Source organism: Nycticebus coucang, chromosome 3, assembly GCF_027406575.1.
Source record: "Nycticebus coucang isolate mNycCou1 chromosome 3, mNycCou1.pri, whole genome shotgun sequence".
Classification (NCBI taxonomy): Eukaryota; Metazoa; Chordata; class Mammalia; order Primates; family Lorisidae; genus Nycticebus; species Nycticebus coucang.
In genome coordinates, this window is record NC_069782.1 from 118,635,277 (window position 1) to 118,652,807 (window position 17,531).

General features: G+C 40.3%; 1 protein-coding gene across 1 annotated transcript; it reads left to right on the plus strand.

Annotated features, from left to right (window-relative positions):
• Nucleotides 1–302: 302 nt before the first annotated feature.
• On the plus strand, nucleotides 303–8,093 carry IFIT2 (interferon induced protein with tetratricopeptide repeats 2). Its single transcript, XM_053582569.1, has 2 exons — nucleotides 303–448; nucleotides 5,476–8,093. Exons 1-2 carry the CDS (start codon nucleotides 444–446, stop codon nucleotides 6,800–6,802), a joined length of 1,332 nt encoding a protein of 443 aa, XP_053438544.1. The 5' UTR covers nucleotides 303–443; the 3' UTR covers nucleotides 6,803–8,093.
• The last annotated feature ends 9,438 nt before the right edge of the window (nucleotides 8,094–17,531 follow it).

Sequence of the window (17,531 nt, forward strand, 5' to 3'; positions counted from 1 at the left end):
ATCAAGTAATTTCCTCTAGGGCAGTTGTTCTCAACCTGTGGGTCGCAACCCCTTTTTAACAATGAAAATACATTGCAGCATTAGGAAGGTTGAGAACCACTGCCTAGAGTTTCACACCATACAAATAAAAGCTGATTTCAAATCTAGAGTGACATCAGAGCCCGTGCTTTTCATCCGGGATAGATGCATTTCACAACTGCTACTGGAATGCCTGCCAAGCAATGTGCAGGTATTACAGCAGAAAATGAAACAGAAGTTAGGTAATTTCACTTCCAGTTTCACTTTCCCTTTTGTAACGTCAGCTACAGGGAAACAAATAAAAAGGAAACCAGAAGCTGCTTGTTAAGTCTCCTTAGCATTTACCCGGAGCAGAGGAGGAAGATTTCTGAAGACAGGCAGCCTGAACCGGGCTCTTCAGAGCAGCTGAGAATTGCACGGCAAACATGAGGTAAAGATTCAAGATTCTTCTTTATTCCCTGATCGTGCTGAATGTCTAGTCAATCTTATTGTCGAATGCAAACCCTAACCAGGCATCCTCCCAAGAAAGGCCAGTTTTATTTTAGTGCCCGTTTGCAGCTTACTGAACTTCTCTCTGTGTGTGCTATAAATCTGTCTTAACAATGCTGGTTTATTTCCTCCTAAGGCATTGTCTGTGCTTCACACTGTCAGACTTCCCAAGAGCATCTCCAGAGCTGCTCCCCGGGGGAGCTGGGTTGAGATCAGAGAGGGAAGGCAGGAGAGAGAGATGTTCCCTCAGGCAGGTGCTTCATTTAAAGACGGGTCTGAGGGAATTTCTCTTGTACACTGTCCCTCTGCTCTTTCTTATTCAAAAGGTTTAAGTTGGGAGCCTTTTAATAAAAATATAATTTAACAAAACATTTCTTTTTCAGCAGATATTATAAAAGATATACTTGGAATAGCAACCCCATTTCCTGCTAAAGTGAATTTTATTTTTAATGTTGTCATTCATCTCAGATTTTGCATGAGGGTTGGTAAACTAAAAGAAATATTTTCACCCCACAATTCTTCTGATTGGCTAGAGTCCTCATATCTGAAGTATGAATTGGAGATGCTTGGGGGGGGGCATAGTCCTCACCTCTAACATCCTCTCATATCCCAGAAACATGAGATTTGACAGAGAAGAAGGGTTAGCTCATTGTGGAGGAAGGGAGCTTTCTATTCTGTCTAGGTTATGGGTGAAGTGACCGGACCTGGTTGCCTAAGCCTCAGTCCTGGGAGTTCTGGAATCCAGCGATTCTAGCCATGTTTACTTCCCTAGAAGACATACTGCCTTTCTTCTACAGGGCTCCTGATCGCTCTTCTTGAAATATTTACCCTGCTATTCTATATGTCTTCCTGATAGAAAAAAATTTTTTTTAATATTTATAGATTTCTGTTTCCATAGTAACCCAGAATCTTTAGAACCCTTATTCTTCTTTCTTGGAATTTTAGCATGGTCTTAGAATCATTCCTGTAACCATACAGATGCATCAGTTTGTCTTCAGGGTTTTTTCTTTTTTTTCTTTTTTTTTTCTTTTTTTTTTTTAGCTATTAGGACTTTCACTGGGCTTTACCTCTGTGCTCTAAGACAGTGGTTCTCAAACTTGAGCTTGCATAAGAATCACCTGGAGAACTTGTTGCAGACAAATTCCTGGGCAAGACTCTCCAGAGATCCTGACTTGGTGTTGTCACCCAACCTGGTTATGTTGCCCACCGCAGAGAAGAGCCAATATGCTGAGACAGTCAGGGTTGCAACGAGAAAAAGTTTAATTCTGAAGAGGACTTAATGGGGAGGAAGTCTCAATCATCTCCCCAAGAATGAGGAGAGATAGGGCTTTTAAGGATAATTTGTCAGGTAAACGATTGGGTGATTAAATTTGCTAATCAGTTAGGTCTGGGGAAACATTGTAGGGGTTCAGAGATCATCTTTTTGTGTTGCTTCAGTTCCTGGGGTCACAATTCCAGTAGTCAATTTCTTGGCATGGGCCACTGGTCTGGGTGGATCAACCAAGCCACTGGAAGGCGGGGCCTGGAAGATATCTCAAAAACTACCTTTAGGTTTTGAAAAGATGATGTTATATGCAAGGAAACTTAAGAATCTCTATGACCACAAGCTGTGTGATTCCAGAGTAGCAATTATACAGAAGCAAACATGGGGACAGTGACTATCATTATTTTTAACTAAGCCTGTTCCTTCAGCGTTTGGGGGGCTCCTACCTCAGATCTCACTTTGTACCCCTTTGTGTAAAAGGCAATTTTGTTAGTGCTTCTGGTTTTGAGTCTGAAGATACCCATTTTGGACAGGCTTATCAATAATTCTGACACTGCTCTAAGAAACTGTGGTGGTGAGAGCACATACAGTGAGACTACCATGGGGCCAGTCAGGCTGGGGCTGAGATGACACAGCTGGTCTGGCTGGTTTAGGCCCCACAGGACCTTCACCTCATGTCTTCCATTCTTGTTGTTTTGTAAATTAGGCTTTAACCTAAAAGTGTATATCTCGAGTAGTTGAGGGCAACTGATTTAGGAGATCAACTTTTGAATTAGAATGTTTTATATGGATCTTGGGTTTTATTGATTATTGTTTATTGTGGGTCATGGGTTACATAATAGTTATTACTATTGTTGAAGATAAGTTACTGGTGTTGAAGATAAGTTACTGGTGTTTAAGTAAGGGTGAGTATGGTTCTTGATTTTAGCTTTTATGTATAAAACTGTGATTTTGGAAATGGAGCAACAGAACTGTCTTGGAGAGGCGACTCTCACTGTTCTCCAGAATTGCTGGCCTTCTGACAAAGTTTGGTGGACCAATCCCTGTCTTTGCATACTGTCTGACAGGGACAGGTGGCCGGATCATCTTGTCTGGTAACAATGGCAGCATTAGTTTTGAGCCTGGCACATAGTGTCCTCATGGCTTTCATCCTGACAAAAAGCAGGATGTGTAAAGAACTGTGTAAACTGTAGGAACTTCTATAAGCATTGGGAGCATACTAAGTATCTTATTGCAGGTCTGAGCCCAGGAAGCAGGTGTTGGGGTGACGGGAAAACTTCCCCTTGGCCCTCAGAAAGTTTACTGAAAAATCAACTCACAATAAAGCAGATTAATAAGAGAAAAGCTATACAATTTATTTTAATACGTATAACCCAGGACACTCAGAAAATGAAGACTCAAAAAAAAAAAAAAAGAAAGAAAATGAAGACTCATTTCTTCAATGAGGTACAGAGGTTTTGGTTTTTTGTTTGTTTGTTTGTTTCTTAATTTATTTTTGGGGATTCATTGAGGGTACAGGAAACCAGGTTACATTGATTGCATTTGTTAGGTAAAGTCCCTCTTACAATCATGTCTTGTCCCCAAAAGGTGTGGCACACACCAAACTCCCAGCCCCTTGCTCCTTCCCTCTCTCAGGCACAGAGGTTTTTAAAGAATGGGAGCTTTAAAGCAGACAAACAGGTTTTGGGAAGAAGAGGCTTGAGTAGCCAGCAAAGTGGCTTTGTTATGTACAGGAAAACTTCTGGTATCAGCCCTCACAGAGAATAGATAATAGATGTTTCTTTTCAGATCCTTGAAGCTGCCAGACTCTCAAGTTTATATTTTTTAGATTAGGAAAGAATAGACCTGGCTATATTAAAGCAGATTCTCTACATTTGAGTAACTTTGGAGATGAGTAGTAGTCCATGCCCAAAACTTGTTTCTCAACCTTGTCTACATATTAGAATCCCTGTAATATTCCTTTTTTTCAATATTTTTTCAAGGTATTGATAAATCAGCCCTCTTATCAGGAACTGTATTTTGAAATAATTGTGGATCCTTTTACAACCAATAGACGGCCGGAGAGCCATGCAATGTGGCAAGGATCAATCTTGAAATGTACATGTGACCAGCGTTTTTCAACCTTTTTGTCTCACGGCACCCTTGAACCTATAGTTAAACTTCTGTGGTACACTTCAGTTATGTTGATGCAAAAAAAGTTTAAAAAAGGATATACTTACTGTGCTTTGAACTTATTTAGAAAATAAACTAATGATCTTAAAAAATTTCTGCAGCAGCTAAGATCCTCTCACACCACATCAGTTAAAAATCACTGGTCTTGATGGTCAGCAACATTCCCCCTCTTTCTACCCTCTTGGTCTCCTTCACTTTTATACTATTCCCCTGCCCTGCCCTGCATTTTGATTGGGACCAACTGAAAACAGAACTGAGCAGGAAGAAGGAGCTGGAGAGAGTCCCCGTGTGTTAGGAAGAGTGCTGTACGCACTGCAGTTGATGGTGGCCATATTCTGCATAACTTGCCGTGTTCTGTAATAAAGGTGGCAGAGTGACCCAGACGCACATTGAGAAAATGTAGGGTCTGAGGCCTCCTGAGCTTCCTAACTCCCTGTTCTAACACTCTTGGGGTTACTACCATCCTCCCCTATGAGGCACTCCAGGAACTTTAAATCAGTTCCTGCTCATCTCTATTTCTTAGAACAAATGGAGACTCAACTCTACCCCAAGAAGAATAAACAAAAAATAGGAGGGAAAATTGAAACCAAGGGTCTGCTCAGGTCTGCCAAGTTTAATGCACCCTGCTTGCTTTTGGTCACTTGCTTTTTGTTTTATGTGTGTATATATATATATATATATATTTTTTTTTTTTGACCCATGTAGCTAAAAACTGTACTGCCGAATGCTGAACTTAACCTTAACCCACTTCCTTATAGATAACATTTCTGACATGTCACCATGGTGACAATGGCTTCAGTTGTTTTTCAGGAGCCCAGGGGCAGCTCCTATTCAGTTCAAACCACTAGAGGCCACTGACCCTTTAAGTGGGGACATGCAAATGGCCTGAGAGGTGGCCTTTTGATATCAGAGGGCCATAAACTTCATCCTCAGATCATGCTAATGCCAGCATTTTCTGAACATATGAAGTGCCGTGAACCCAGACTATGCCTGGACATCACTAATTACTTATCCCCACTGCCAATCACTCCATACCTTAGACCTCCTCACTTCTCTAAAACGTAAATATCCCTCAGGCATAGTATCAGAGAGGTGGATTTGAGAGCTATTCTCCTGCATGAATCATCACTGGGCTACCTTGTAATTTTTTTCTGTTTTCCAAAACTTGTCATCATAGGGACTGATTTACCCCCATTAGTTCCCACAGATTTGGCGGTCCCTACAGAAACCTTCAAAAGCAGAGGGCAGAGCTGCCTAACAAAAACTGCTTCGTTCATGGAAACATAGCTACAGATTCAAAAGAGTGACCTGTCCTCACCCTAACACTTCTGCTGCCTGTGGTCCCCAAATTCCCATTTCCTCATGGAGGAATTAACACATATGCTAAAATATAAAAAGGAAAAACAGGAGAGTTTGTTCTTTGATTAGTATTAACACTCTTTAGGAGGGAGAGAATTTTATTTGCCATGCTCCCATTCCTTGACAGATAAATCTGTATCTCAAAGTGTCCATCTTTCTCATTTTCTCCACAGTGAGATCACTAAGAATTTCTTAGAAAGCAGCCTACAGCAACTGAAATGCCATTTCACCTGGAACATGTTAGAGGGAGAAAACTCCCTGGATGATTTTGAGGACAAAGTGTTTCACCGGACTGAGTTTCAGAACAGTGAATTCAAAGCGACATTGTGCAACATACAGGCCTACGTAAAGCACTGCAGAGGCCAGAACGAAGCAGCCCTGGAATGCTTATGGCGAGCTGAAGACTTCATCCAGCGAGAGCACGCTGGCCAGGCAGAAATCAGAAGCCTGGTGACCTGGGGAAACTATGCCTGGGTCTACTATCACATGGACCGACTCTCAGAAGCTCAGATGTATGTAGAGAAGGTGAAGCGTGTCTGTGAAAAGTTTTCCAGTCCCTATAGAATTGAGAGTCCTGAGCTTGACTGTGACGAAGGGTGGACACGGCTAAAGTGTGGAGGAAAGCAAAACGAAAGGGCAAAGATGTGTTTCGAGAAGGCTCTGGAAAAGAACCCAAAGAACCCAGAATTCACCTCTGGACTGGCAATCGTGAACTTCCGTCTAGATAACCGGCCGCCCTCTCAGAACTCCATTGACCCTCTAAGGCAAGCCATTCAGCTGAATCCTGATAACCAGTATGTCAAAGTCCTGCTGGCTCTGAAACTTCACCAGATGAATGAAGAAGATGAAGGAGAGAGGTTAGTTGAAGAAGCCTTGGCAAAAGCCCCAAGGGCAACAGATGTACTTCGCAGTGCAGCAAAGCTTTATCGAAGAAAAAATGACCCAGACAGAGCAATCGAACTGCTCAGAGAGGCTTTAGAATACATGCCAGGCAATGCCTATCTGCATTGCCACATTGGGTGCTGCTATAGGGCAAAAGTCCTTGAAATAATAAAAGAAAGAGAGTACAAAATGTGTGGGAAAAGAGAAAAGTTGCTGGAACTAGTAGGACAAGCTGTGGCTCATTTGAAAATAGCTGATGAGACCAACGAAAATCTCTTTCATGTCTGTTCCTTTCTTGCCAGCCTCCACGCTATAGCAGATCAGTATGAAGAGGCAGAGTATTACTTCCAGAAAGAATTCAGCAAAGAGCTTACTCCTGTTGCGAAACAAGTTCTCCATTTGCAGTATGGCAACTTTCAGCTGTATCAACTGAGGTGTGAAGACAAGGCCATCCACCACTTTATAGAAGGTGTAAAAATAAACCAGCAATCAAAAGAGAAAGAAAAGATAAAAAACAAACTCCAAAAAATTGCCAAAATGAAGCTTTCCAAGAACAAAGCTGATTCTAAGGCTTTGCATATCCTGGCAGTCCTTCAGGAGCTGAATGAAAAAATGTAGCCACTAAATGAAGACTCAGAGGGATTTGGACTCTGGAACCGTTAGACTTTCAGCATCTTCAGCTGAGCCAGGGAATGAGGAATAGAGATATAATGCCCATAGGGTTACTGCTGAAAGGGAGCTGAAACTCCTCCACCAAATCAGTATTCCAAATATTTAACTGGTGATATGTCCTATGCATAGATTAAGACACTGACAATAGCCCTAGATCAAGGTTATGGGAGAACCCTGCTGTGCCATGTATTAACATCTGAGTTGCTGGATCATGGGAAAATCCAGAGAGTTCTGGGAAAGGGACCAGATTGCAGGGTAGGTCCAGGGGATTGGTGATGGGGTTATTTCCCAGTTGATCTCCTGAGGGCAGTTTGCACTGTAACATTCCCTTATCATCATGGTGGAGTGATGCCATGGGCTTGTGTTTATATAAACCAGCCGGATCCTTCGCATGTAATACTGAGGTCCACTTTTGTATAGTTTTCCATCCTTGGAGTCATTTAGATCCCATAGAGGTTGGTCCCACACAGACACAATTTTCACCTTTTTAGCCACAATTAAGAAGTTTTTTTTAGGGCGGCGCCTGTGGCTCAAAGGAGTAGGGCGCTGGTCCCATATGCCAGAGGTGGTGGGTTCAAACCCAGCCCTGGCCAAAACTGCAAAAAAAAAAAAAAAAAAAAATATATATATATATATATGAGAAAAAAAAGAAATTTTTTTTATAAGATGGAGACTTGCTTAGTTCAAAAGGCTTCAGATGGTAGGAAACCGACAGAATGGGAGAATATCTTGGTGATGAAAGGCCTAGTGAAAGGTTGTAAGAAATGCCATTGACCGTGGGAGGTGGGTTTTTCCTCCCATTGGAAATATGCAGTAGGTCATATAAATACTCCCTTCAACTCTGAAATCTTCAGGGAAACCACATTTGTGGTATCCTTGGGACAATAGGGTTTTCTAAGTAGATACTGAATGCCTAAATATCAAGGTTGGTTGAACCAAAATAGTCAGCTGACCCAGCATGAGACCTTCAGCTGTGCTCTGGGCTGGAGAATGTTTGCCTGTTGAAACTACTTTAAATATAAGTGCATATCAACCTTCTTTTATTAAGCAATTCAAACATAAAAGTTTTTTTTAATTAAAAATTCTAATTAGTGTAACAATGATTTTCATGTTATTTTTGTATTAAAATATTATGTGCATTTGAGACCATCTGTATTAAAACACTATGTGCATTTGAGACCATGCTTTGAAGTTCTGAAAAAGTCATATATTTCACTAATAAATAACTTAGATGTGATGGAACATAAAGCTGTGTTCTGATTTACCTAAAATTTTGCTGTACTTTATGCCTTTCAGCCTCAGCTACTGATAAAATAAAATGTTACATAGCTATGAACTGGTTCCAAGTAATATAGGCAGGTCTAACATCATAACCACTGAATAGAAGAAACCTTATTTTCTACAGCCCATAGAGTCCAGGGCGAGAGGTTACACCTGCTCACTGCCACCATGCACCAAAATACACACAAGCATTCTGGCCACTCTGACGGTGGGCCGGCCACTTCTCTCTGTTACATCTTGTGCTTTATCACATTCTCTCTCTTCTGCCCTCTGTTATAAGAAAGTGTCACTGATTCTGTTTTATGCCCCATTCTGGACCAATCCAAATGCATGTTTGAGAGTTTTTTTCTATCAAGTATAGAATAGAAACAGACAAGAAACCCTGAAATCTCCATTATTTCTCTACAGTCCTCTGGGGGGAAAGTATAAATCACACCAGCTGCTATAGGAAACTCATTCACTGCACTGAGTTGGACAAGTGTACATTCCCAAGAAGGTCTAGCTCACTTTGCGTCAGTCACTTATTGGATCTAATGCCCAGGGAGAAAAACCACAAGTGTTTTGAGTAGAAACTAAAATGGGCAGGTGTACTGACCTCGAGAGAGTGCCATTGGCACCTGTGTGTGCTAAAAAAAGGTGTACCACAGGAAATAACTCCAAGATCACAGACCAGTGACATCTCCTCACCAGCTGCTCTTGGTAAGATAAAGGCAAAGGAACTCCAGTCATATCTTATTAGATTGCCCTCCCCAAAACAATCATTGCCAGGGCACAGGGAGACATGTGGGACTCCAACAGCCAGGGAGGTAGGGAGCAGAGAAAGTCCTGCAGAAAAGGCAGGTATAAGGGATTCTGGCCACCCAGAGACAAAGCCAACACATGGAAACCCTGAGGGCCTCAGTGCAGGGTCTCAAACTTAAACAGGGGGCCAGTTCACTGTCTCTCAGACCGTTGGAGAGCCGGACTATAGTTTAAAAAAACTATGAACAAATTCCTTTGCACACTGCGCATATCTTATTTTAAAGTAAAAAAACAAAACAGGAACAAAGACAATCACACAGGCCGTAGTTTGGCAAAGGGCTGGAGGGTCAAGGCCTGTCTCCCATAAAGTCTGGTGAAACTTCATGCCCTGGAGCCAGAGTATTGAACACTTGCTTAGCAACCCCGCTTATATTATAATAAGACCAGAAAAACAAAACTGGGTCTCCATGGCAATGAGCTAGTAACTTCCTACCCACACAGCAAAAACTTGCTTTTTTTGTTGTTTTCTAACTCTGGAGCACTGCCTGCTGTCCAGGCAATATATTGCATTATGTATATTTTTTAATTTTAATTTTTTTCTTCTTTGTTTTTATTTTTTTTATATTAAGGTTTCTATCTTTGCTACAGGTTTCCCTCCTTTTCCTCATTCTCTTTATTTTTCTCCTTTTCTCTTTGCACTCTTCTTTTCTGTCTCCTGTGGTGATTTTTTTTCTCATCTTTCCTTCATAAATCTCTCAAATGACACCCGTCATTCATCATCATTATTATTATTATTGTTAATCTGTTTTATTCTGCTTAGTTCCATATTTTGTTTCTGAGAGCCTTCCTCAGAGCCTGGGCTGGGGCACCATGGCATTGGTTTGGCTCATGGAGGCCTTGAACACCTCCAGCAAGGGCATCTCTCTAACTTTGAACTCCTGAGGGACCATATTGGCAATAACTGCCAAACTAAGTTTCAAATTTATGGAGAAATAAAATATTTTACTGACAAGCAATCGTTGAGGAAATTTACCACTACAAGACCAGCTCTACAGGAAATACTCATACCCATACTACACACAGACCACCACAATGGAACACCAACAAAGTAAAGACACCCAGGAATGAAAAGTCAAAGCTCAGCTTCTACTATGGCCCAAGCGAAAAAACTGGATGACAGATCTCCACAAAACAAGACAAACACAACTCCACCATATTTATCAATTAGCTCAATAAATGTGAATGGCTTGAATTCCCCACTGAAGAGCCACAGACTGTATGGCTGGATAAAAAAAAGCACAAGCCAATTATGTTGTCTTCAGGAAACACGTTTAACTTCTAAGGACAAAACAAAATGACTCAGAGTTAAGGGTTGGAAAACAATATTTCAGACAAATGGAAATCAGAAGAAATAAGGGAGTCACAATTTTATTCGCAGATACAAGTATATTTAAAGCAATAAAATAAAAAAGACATAGAAGGACATCATATACTGTCAAGGGAACAATACAATAAGAAGATATTTCAATTATAAATATATATATGCACCCAACTTAAATGCTCCCAAATTTATATAAAGAACCTTAACTATCTGAACAATATCCTACAGCACCATAATAGATTAGGACTTCAACACCTTACTAACAGAACTGGACAAATTCTCCACACAGAAATGAAACAAAGTAACAAGAGACATAAACGTGACCCTAGAACAATCAAGCTTAGTACACACATACAGAACATACCACCCCAAAACTATTAAGTATATGTTCTTCAATGACACATAAAAAAAAATTGTACACCACAATCAAGTTGGTTTTATCCCAGAGTTACAAGGTTTGTTCAACATATTAAATCTATAAATATAATTCACTGCATAAAGAAAATAAAAATTAAAGACCATATGATTCTCTCAATTGATACAGAAAAGGCTTTTGATAACATCTAGCATCCTTTTATGATTGGAACACTTAAGAAAACAGACTAGATGTGACACTTCTTAAACTGATAGAGGCCATCTACAGCAAACCCACAGCCAATGTCATATTGAATGGAATAAAATTGAAAACATTTCCATTCAGATCTGGACAAGGATGCCCAATGTCTCCACTTCTATTCAACATAGTAATGGAAGTCCTAGCCATCACAATCAGGCAAGAGAAGGCAATCAAGGGTATCCAAATAGGGTCAGAGGAGGTCAAACTCTAATTCTTTGCAGATGACATGATCTTATACCTGGAAAATCCCAGGGACTCAATTACTAAGCTCTTAGAAGTGATCAAGGAATATAACAGTGTCTCAGGATACAAAAACAGTACTTACAAATCAATACCTTTTATATATACCAACAGTAGTCAAGCCACCAAAAATATAGTCAAGGACTCTATTTCTTATACAGTAGTGCCAAAGAAGATGAAATACCTGGGAATTTATCTAACAAAGGACATGAGAGAGCTCTATAATGAGAATTATTAATCCCTGAGAAAATAAATAGCTGAAGATGTTAGCAAATGAAAGAATATACCATGCTTGTGGCTGGGAAGAATAAATATTATTAAAATGTCCATGCTACCCAAAGCAATCTGCAGATTTAATGCAATCCCTATGAAAGCACCAATGTCATACTTTAAAGAACTTGAAAAAATAGTACTTTGTTTTATTTGGAATCAGAAAAAACCTTGAATAGCCAATACATTACTTAGAAATAAAAACAAATGAGGAGACATAATGTTACCACCAGTCTTCAGGTTATACTACAAATCTATTGTGATCAAAACAGCATGGTACTGGCACAAAAATAGAGATTTAGATAGAAGGAACAGAATAGAGAATCCAGAGATGAACCCGGCCACATATCATCATTTGATCTTTGATAAGCCTAACAAAAACATACATAGGGAAAAGATTCCCTATTTTACAAATGGTGCTGGGAGAACTGGCTAGTGACTTACAGCAGACTGAAACTGGACCCTCACCTTTCACTAGTAACAAAAATTGATTCTCACTGGATAAAAGCTTTAAACTTAAGACATGAAACTATAAAAAATACTAGAACAAAATGCAGAGAAAACATTTGAAGATATTGGCTTGGGAAAATATTTTAAGAGGAGAACCCCATCCCTCCCCCGGCAATTGAAGCAACACTAAAAATATATTACTAGGATCTGATCAAGCTAAAAATCTTCTGCACAGTTAAGGGCACTACAAGTAAACAAACAGCCTTCAGAAAGGGAGAAGATTTTTGCAGGTTATGATTCTGGAAAAGATCTGATAAATAGAATCTACAGAGAAATCAAATTAATCAATAAGAAAAAACAAACAACCCCATTTCTTTGTGGGAACGAGGCTTGAAGAGAAACTTCTCAGAAGATGACAGGCAAATGGCCAAGAAACACATGAAAAAATTCTCACCATCTTTAATCATCAGAGAAATGCAAATCAAAACCACTTTGAGATATCATCAAACTCCAGTAAGATTAGCCCACATCACAAAATCTCAAAACTGCAGATGTTGGTGTGGATGTAGAGAGAAGGATTCTACACAGCTGGTCAGATTGCAAACTTACACAGCCTTATGGAAAGAAGTATGGAAAATTCTCAAGGAACTAAAAGTTGATCTACCCTTTGATCCTGCAATTCCATTACTAGGTATCTACCCAGATGAACAAAAATCATTGTACAATAAAGACATTTGAAACCAGAATGTTTATTGCAACCCAATTCATAATTGCCCAGTCATGGAAGCAGCCCAAATGCCAATCAATCCATGAATGGATTAATAAATTGTAGTGTATGTATACCATAGATACTATGCAATCTTAAAAATAAATGGAGACTTTACATCGTTTATGTTTACCTGGATGGAGCTGGAACATATTCTCCTTATAAAGTATCTCCAGAATGGTAAAAAAGAGTACAATGTACTCAATACTGTATGAAACCTATATATGATTACTTACACATTCATATGAAAGATAAAACAGAAATATAGTCCAGAAAGAAGGAGGGGAGAGGAGAGAGAGTGGAGGGGAGGAAGGAGGGCTAGTGGAGGGAAGGTATTTGGTAGTATCTCACCTAATATGTACAATGTAAGGTTACATTTCAAAACAACTAAGAGTATACTATAAATGTCTTAAACCACAAAAAATAAGTGAGGTGATCATCATGTTGATCAGTTTGATTTAAGCATTCCACATTGTATATCAAACCATCACATTGTACCCCATAAATTTATGGTTATGATTTAATAAAAATTAAATTAAAAAAATCAATCAAGTGGCTTGGCACCTGTGGCTCAAGCAACTAAGGCGCCAGCCATATACACCTGAGCTGGTGGGTTCAAATCCAGCCTGGGCCCGCCAAATAACAATGATGGCTGCAACCAAAACATAGCCGGGCATTGTGGCAGGTGCCTGTAGTCCCAGCTACTTGGGAAGCAGAGGCAGGAGAATGGCTTGAGCCCAGGAGTTACTGTGAGCTGTGATGCCACAGCACTCTACCCAGGGTGACAGCTTGAGGCTCTGTCTCAAAAAAAAAAAAAATCAATCAAGCTTTGAAGCAAATCAAGGACACAATACCCTTCACAGTAGCTTCAAAGAAAATGAAATACCTGGGAATATATCTAACAAAGGAAGTTAAGGTTCTCTTCAGAGAGAATTATGAAACTCTGAGAAAAGAAATAACAGAAGATATTAACAAATATAAGAACATACCATGCTCTTGGCTGGGAAGAATCAACATTGTTAAAATGCCTATACTGCCCAAAGCAATCTACAAATTTAATGCAATCTCCATTAAAATATAAACATCATACTTTGATGCAATGAAAATAGTCTTATGGTTGGGGGGTCACCACAACATGAGGAACTGTATTAAAGGGTCACGGCATTAGGAAGGTTGAAACTACTGTCCTAGAAGAAAGTGTGGGAAAACTCTTGATGCTATTGAGCTGGGGAAAGACATGAAAAAGACTCCACTGGGATCACAACAGCAACAAAAATAAATAAATGGAACTTAATTAAGCTAAAAAGTTTCTGCATAGCTAAGGACACAGCAATTAAAGCAAACAGACAACTTCAGAATGGGAAAAGGATATTTGCATTTTACGAATCTGACCAAGACTTAATAACCAGAATCTACAGAGAACTCAAGTTAATCAACAACAACAAAAGATCAAACAATCCCATTTGTCACTGGACAAGAGCTATGAACATTACCTTCTCTGAAGAAGACAGATGAATAGCCAACAAACACATGAAAAAATATTCATCATCAGGGGAGAGCAGAGAGAGAAAGAAGGCGGGAGGGTTGGAGAAAGGAAGAGCAGAGAGAGGGAAGGAGGGAGGGGGTGGGGCCTTGGTGTATGCCACACCTTTTGGAGGCAAGACACGATTGCAAGAAGGACTTTGCCTAACAAATGCAATCAGTGTAACCTGGCTTATTGTACCCTCAATGAATCCCCAACCAAAAAAAAAAAAAAAAAAAAAAAATATATATATATATATATATACACATCATCCTTAATCAAAAGAGAAATGCAAACCAAACTTACCTTGACATCACCTAACCCCAGTGAGAATAGGTTACTTCACAAAGTCCCAAAGCTGCAGATGCTGGCAAGGGTGTGGAGAAAATGGAATATTTTTACACTGTTAGTGGGATTGGAAACTAATACAGCCTCTTTGGAAAGAAGTTGGAGAATCCTCAAAGAACTAAAAGTAGACCTTCCATTTGATCCTATAATCTTATTGCTAGGTATCTACCCAGAAGAAAAATCATTTTATCCTAAAGACATTTGCACTAGAATGTTTATCACAGCTCAATTCACAATCACCAAGATGGAGAATCAACCAGTGTACAGTGGCTTGGCTGACCTACCCAGAACAGCAGCCCATACCAAGAAACTGACTCAAATGGAATTGTGACCCCAACCCAAGAAATGACTCAACACCAAAAAATAATTTCTATGACCCTATAATTTTTCCCTGAACCTAACCAATTAGTAAATCCAATTACCTAATTCTTTGCCTGCCAAACAGTGTTGAAAAACCCTATCTCCCAAATTCTTAGGCAGGTGGATTTGAAAAATTCTTTCCATCTCCCCACTTTGCACTATGCAGAATAAACTCTGTTGTAAACCTGTTGTCTCTAGGTACTGGTTTCCTCTTGGGGAGTGAGCAGATGAATCTGGTTGGATGGTAACATTTTCTGTGGTTTTTGGCCAGGGCTGGGTTTGAACCCGCCACCTCCAGCATATGGGGCTGGCGCCCTACCCCTTTGAGCCATAGGCATCACCCCATGGGTGGTAACATTTTCAAGAGTATAACACCAGATGAGAAGGAACTATCTGGTACTCCTCTTGATGATGGAACAATACAGAAAGAAAGAACAAAGAAAAAAAACTTCCTGGGAGGAAAGGGATCAAACAATATGAATTATTACCAGAAAGCTCCAAAAGTATACCACAGTCACTTCACCAAGACTAGTCTCACAAATCTTTTGCTCCCATTAATCAAAACCTGGTAAACAGAGATCTTTACCTTCTGCTTAACTGGTCTACACAGAGAGAGAAGCCAGGAATCTGGCTTATAGAAAATTTTCAGAAGATCAGGTTCTTGGGTTCTCTTTGAAAGGTCAAAGACAGAAAATAAAAGATTATTCCCAAATGTGAATGAAAGGAATCAGAGTCTAGGTTTTGTGTGGCAACATTGGCCTTTCCACCTGGGTGCAAGTGAGCTGAGTTTGAGAAAGAAGTTAGCACGTGGGTTAAGGTGGATGGGAATTTAAAGGGTCGGAGGGATAGGAATTGGCACATTTACTCTTTCCTGGGTGGGACATTCATGTACTCATTTCTTCCTAGGTGACCTCAGTTTTATTTGGACAGGTCAGTTCTATTCGACTCTATCATCCCTGTCTTTTTAGTCTGTTATAAGGAGCTGGATGATGGGTGTGGTGCCTCTTTGACTGCTTCCTGCAGGTAATGGGTAGCATAGGCTGCCAGTAAGGAAAATGGGAGGGGTAAGGGAGTGGTATTTATAGGAACATTCTTGGATCTTCAGTCTGAACTGGTTGATATCCATGTAAGGTGAGGATGAGTGGTTGTTTTTGGGGTGACTGCCTGGTCAATAAACCAGGAGATGAGGCAGAGGATTACAGGTCTGAAACTGAGAATGAGAAAGATCATAATTAACGGCCCTATCACAGACAATAACGAAGAAGGCCATGATTCAAGCACCACAAGGTTGGAGTAGCATGATGGCACAGTAAATTATTGTTAATTCCCACCACTGAGAAATCTGTTTGTTTTAGAGGACCCTTATAAGATGGCAGTGTAGAAAAGATCGCTCCCATGTTTATTAGAAAAGACAATGGCTTACCTTCAACTAGCAAAAATTCCCGGAGTTTAGTTTTCCAGGACAGTGTCCAGAAGGCATCCTGATTTTCTGGGGATCATCACTTTTCAGCAGCTAGGCCCAGGAAGTCAGGAAATTTTGCTAGGTCCTAGGAGTGGCTATGAACCAGATCCTCAGAAGGACCTGGACAGTCAGTCTTCCAGTGAAGACCTCCACAGGCTGGGCATGGTCTTGGGGGAAGGTTTGAATTTGGGCACTGCTTTGGCCAGTGTCCTGGCCTACTGCATTTAAAACATGGTCCTGGGGGAGATTTTTTTTTTTCGCACTGCTCAGAGGAGTTTTGAGAAATAGCCGAGTTTTGTCTAATGGCAGAAGGCAATAACTGGATCTCTGAGGGGCACTGCCACACCTTGAAGACCAGGTCAATGAGATCTTGCTGGGGAGCCTGAGGGCCCTGGGGGAATGTTTGGATTTTTTTTCCCAGATATTGGATGCAGACTGAAAAAATAAAATGCATGTTAATAGGGTAGAGGTGAGGATATCATATAAATCCTGACAGGTCAGATTGTATGACTGCATTAGATATCTAAATTCTTGAAAGTATTTTGTAGAATCTGTGGAGAACGAATCTACTTTCTGCCTTACGTGGGACAGGTCTAAGAGAGAAAAGGGAACAGGAACCCTGATGATGCCTTCCATTCCTGAAACCTCTTGCAGGGAATATAGAGGTTGTTGTGGTCTGGAAATGGAAGGCCCAAAGCTGTAACTGGACCTAGTATGGAGTGGAGAAATTGGGTTCATCGTGTTTCTTTTCTCTTCCAGGTGGGGGGCGGTGGAGAGAGGGGGAATGGGATATAATTCTGTGGGTAGGAAGGAGCGTGAGGGAGGGAGGGCTGTTTTTGCAACCTGCAAAAAGTAAACAAACCAGAGTGGGATCAGTGGGAAATGGTGAAATAAAACACAAAAGATAAAGAAAGGCACAAGAGACAGAGATGGAATTGAGAGGCAAAGAGGGGATCAGGAGGTCTGGGATATTTTTCTCTATCGCCAGCACCTATGTGCGCAAACAGCTTTGCTTTTAAGGAGACAGTATAAAATTGGTTTTTAAGGAAGTAAGAGACATTTTTCAACTTAATTATGAGAAGAGAAACAGACACAAATTACCAGGTAAACATAATCTATTATTACTGTGTGACCTCTAAAATATAGGCAACACTACATATCTTCAAGATTAGCTGGAAAATGTACATGACTGCTTTGAAGCCACATACTTTATGGTCACTCCCTGTAAAGTTAAAAAC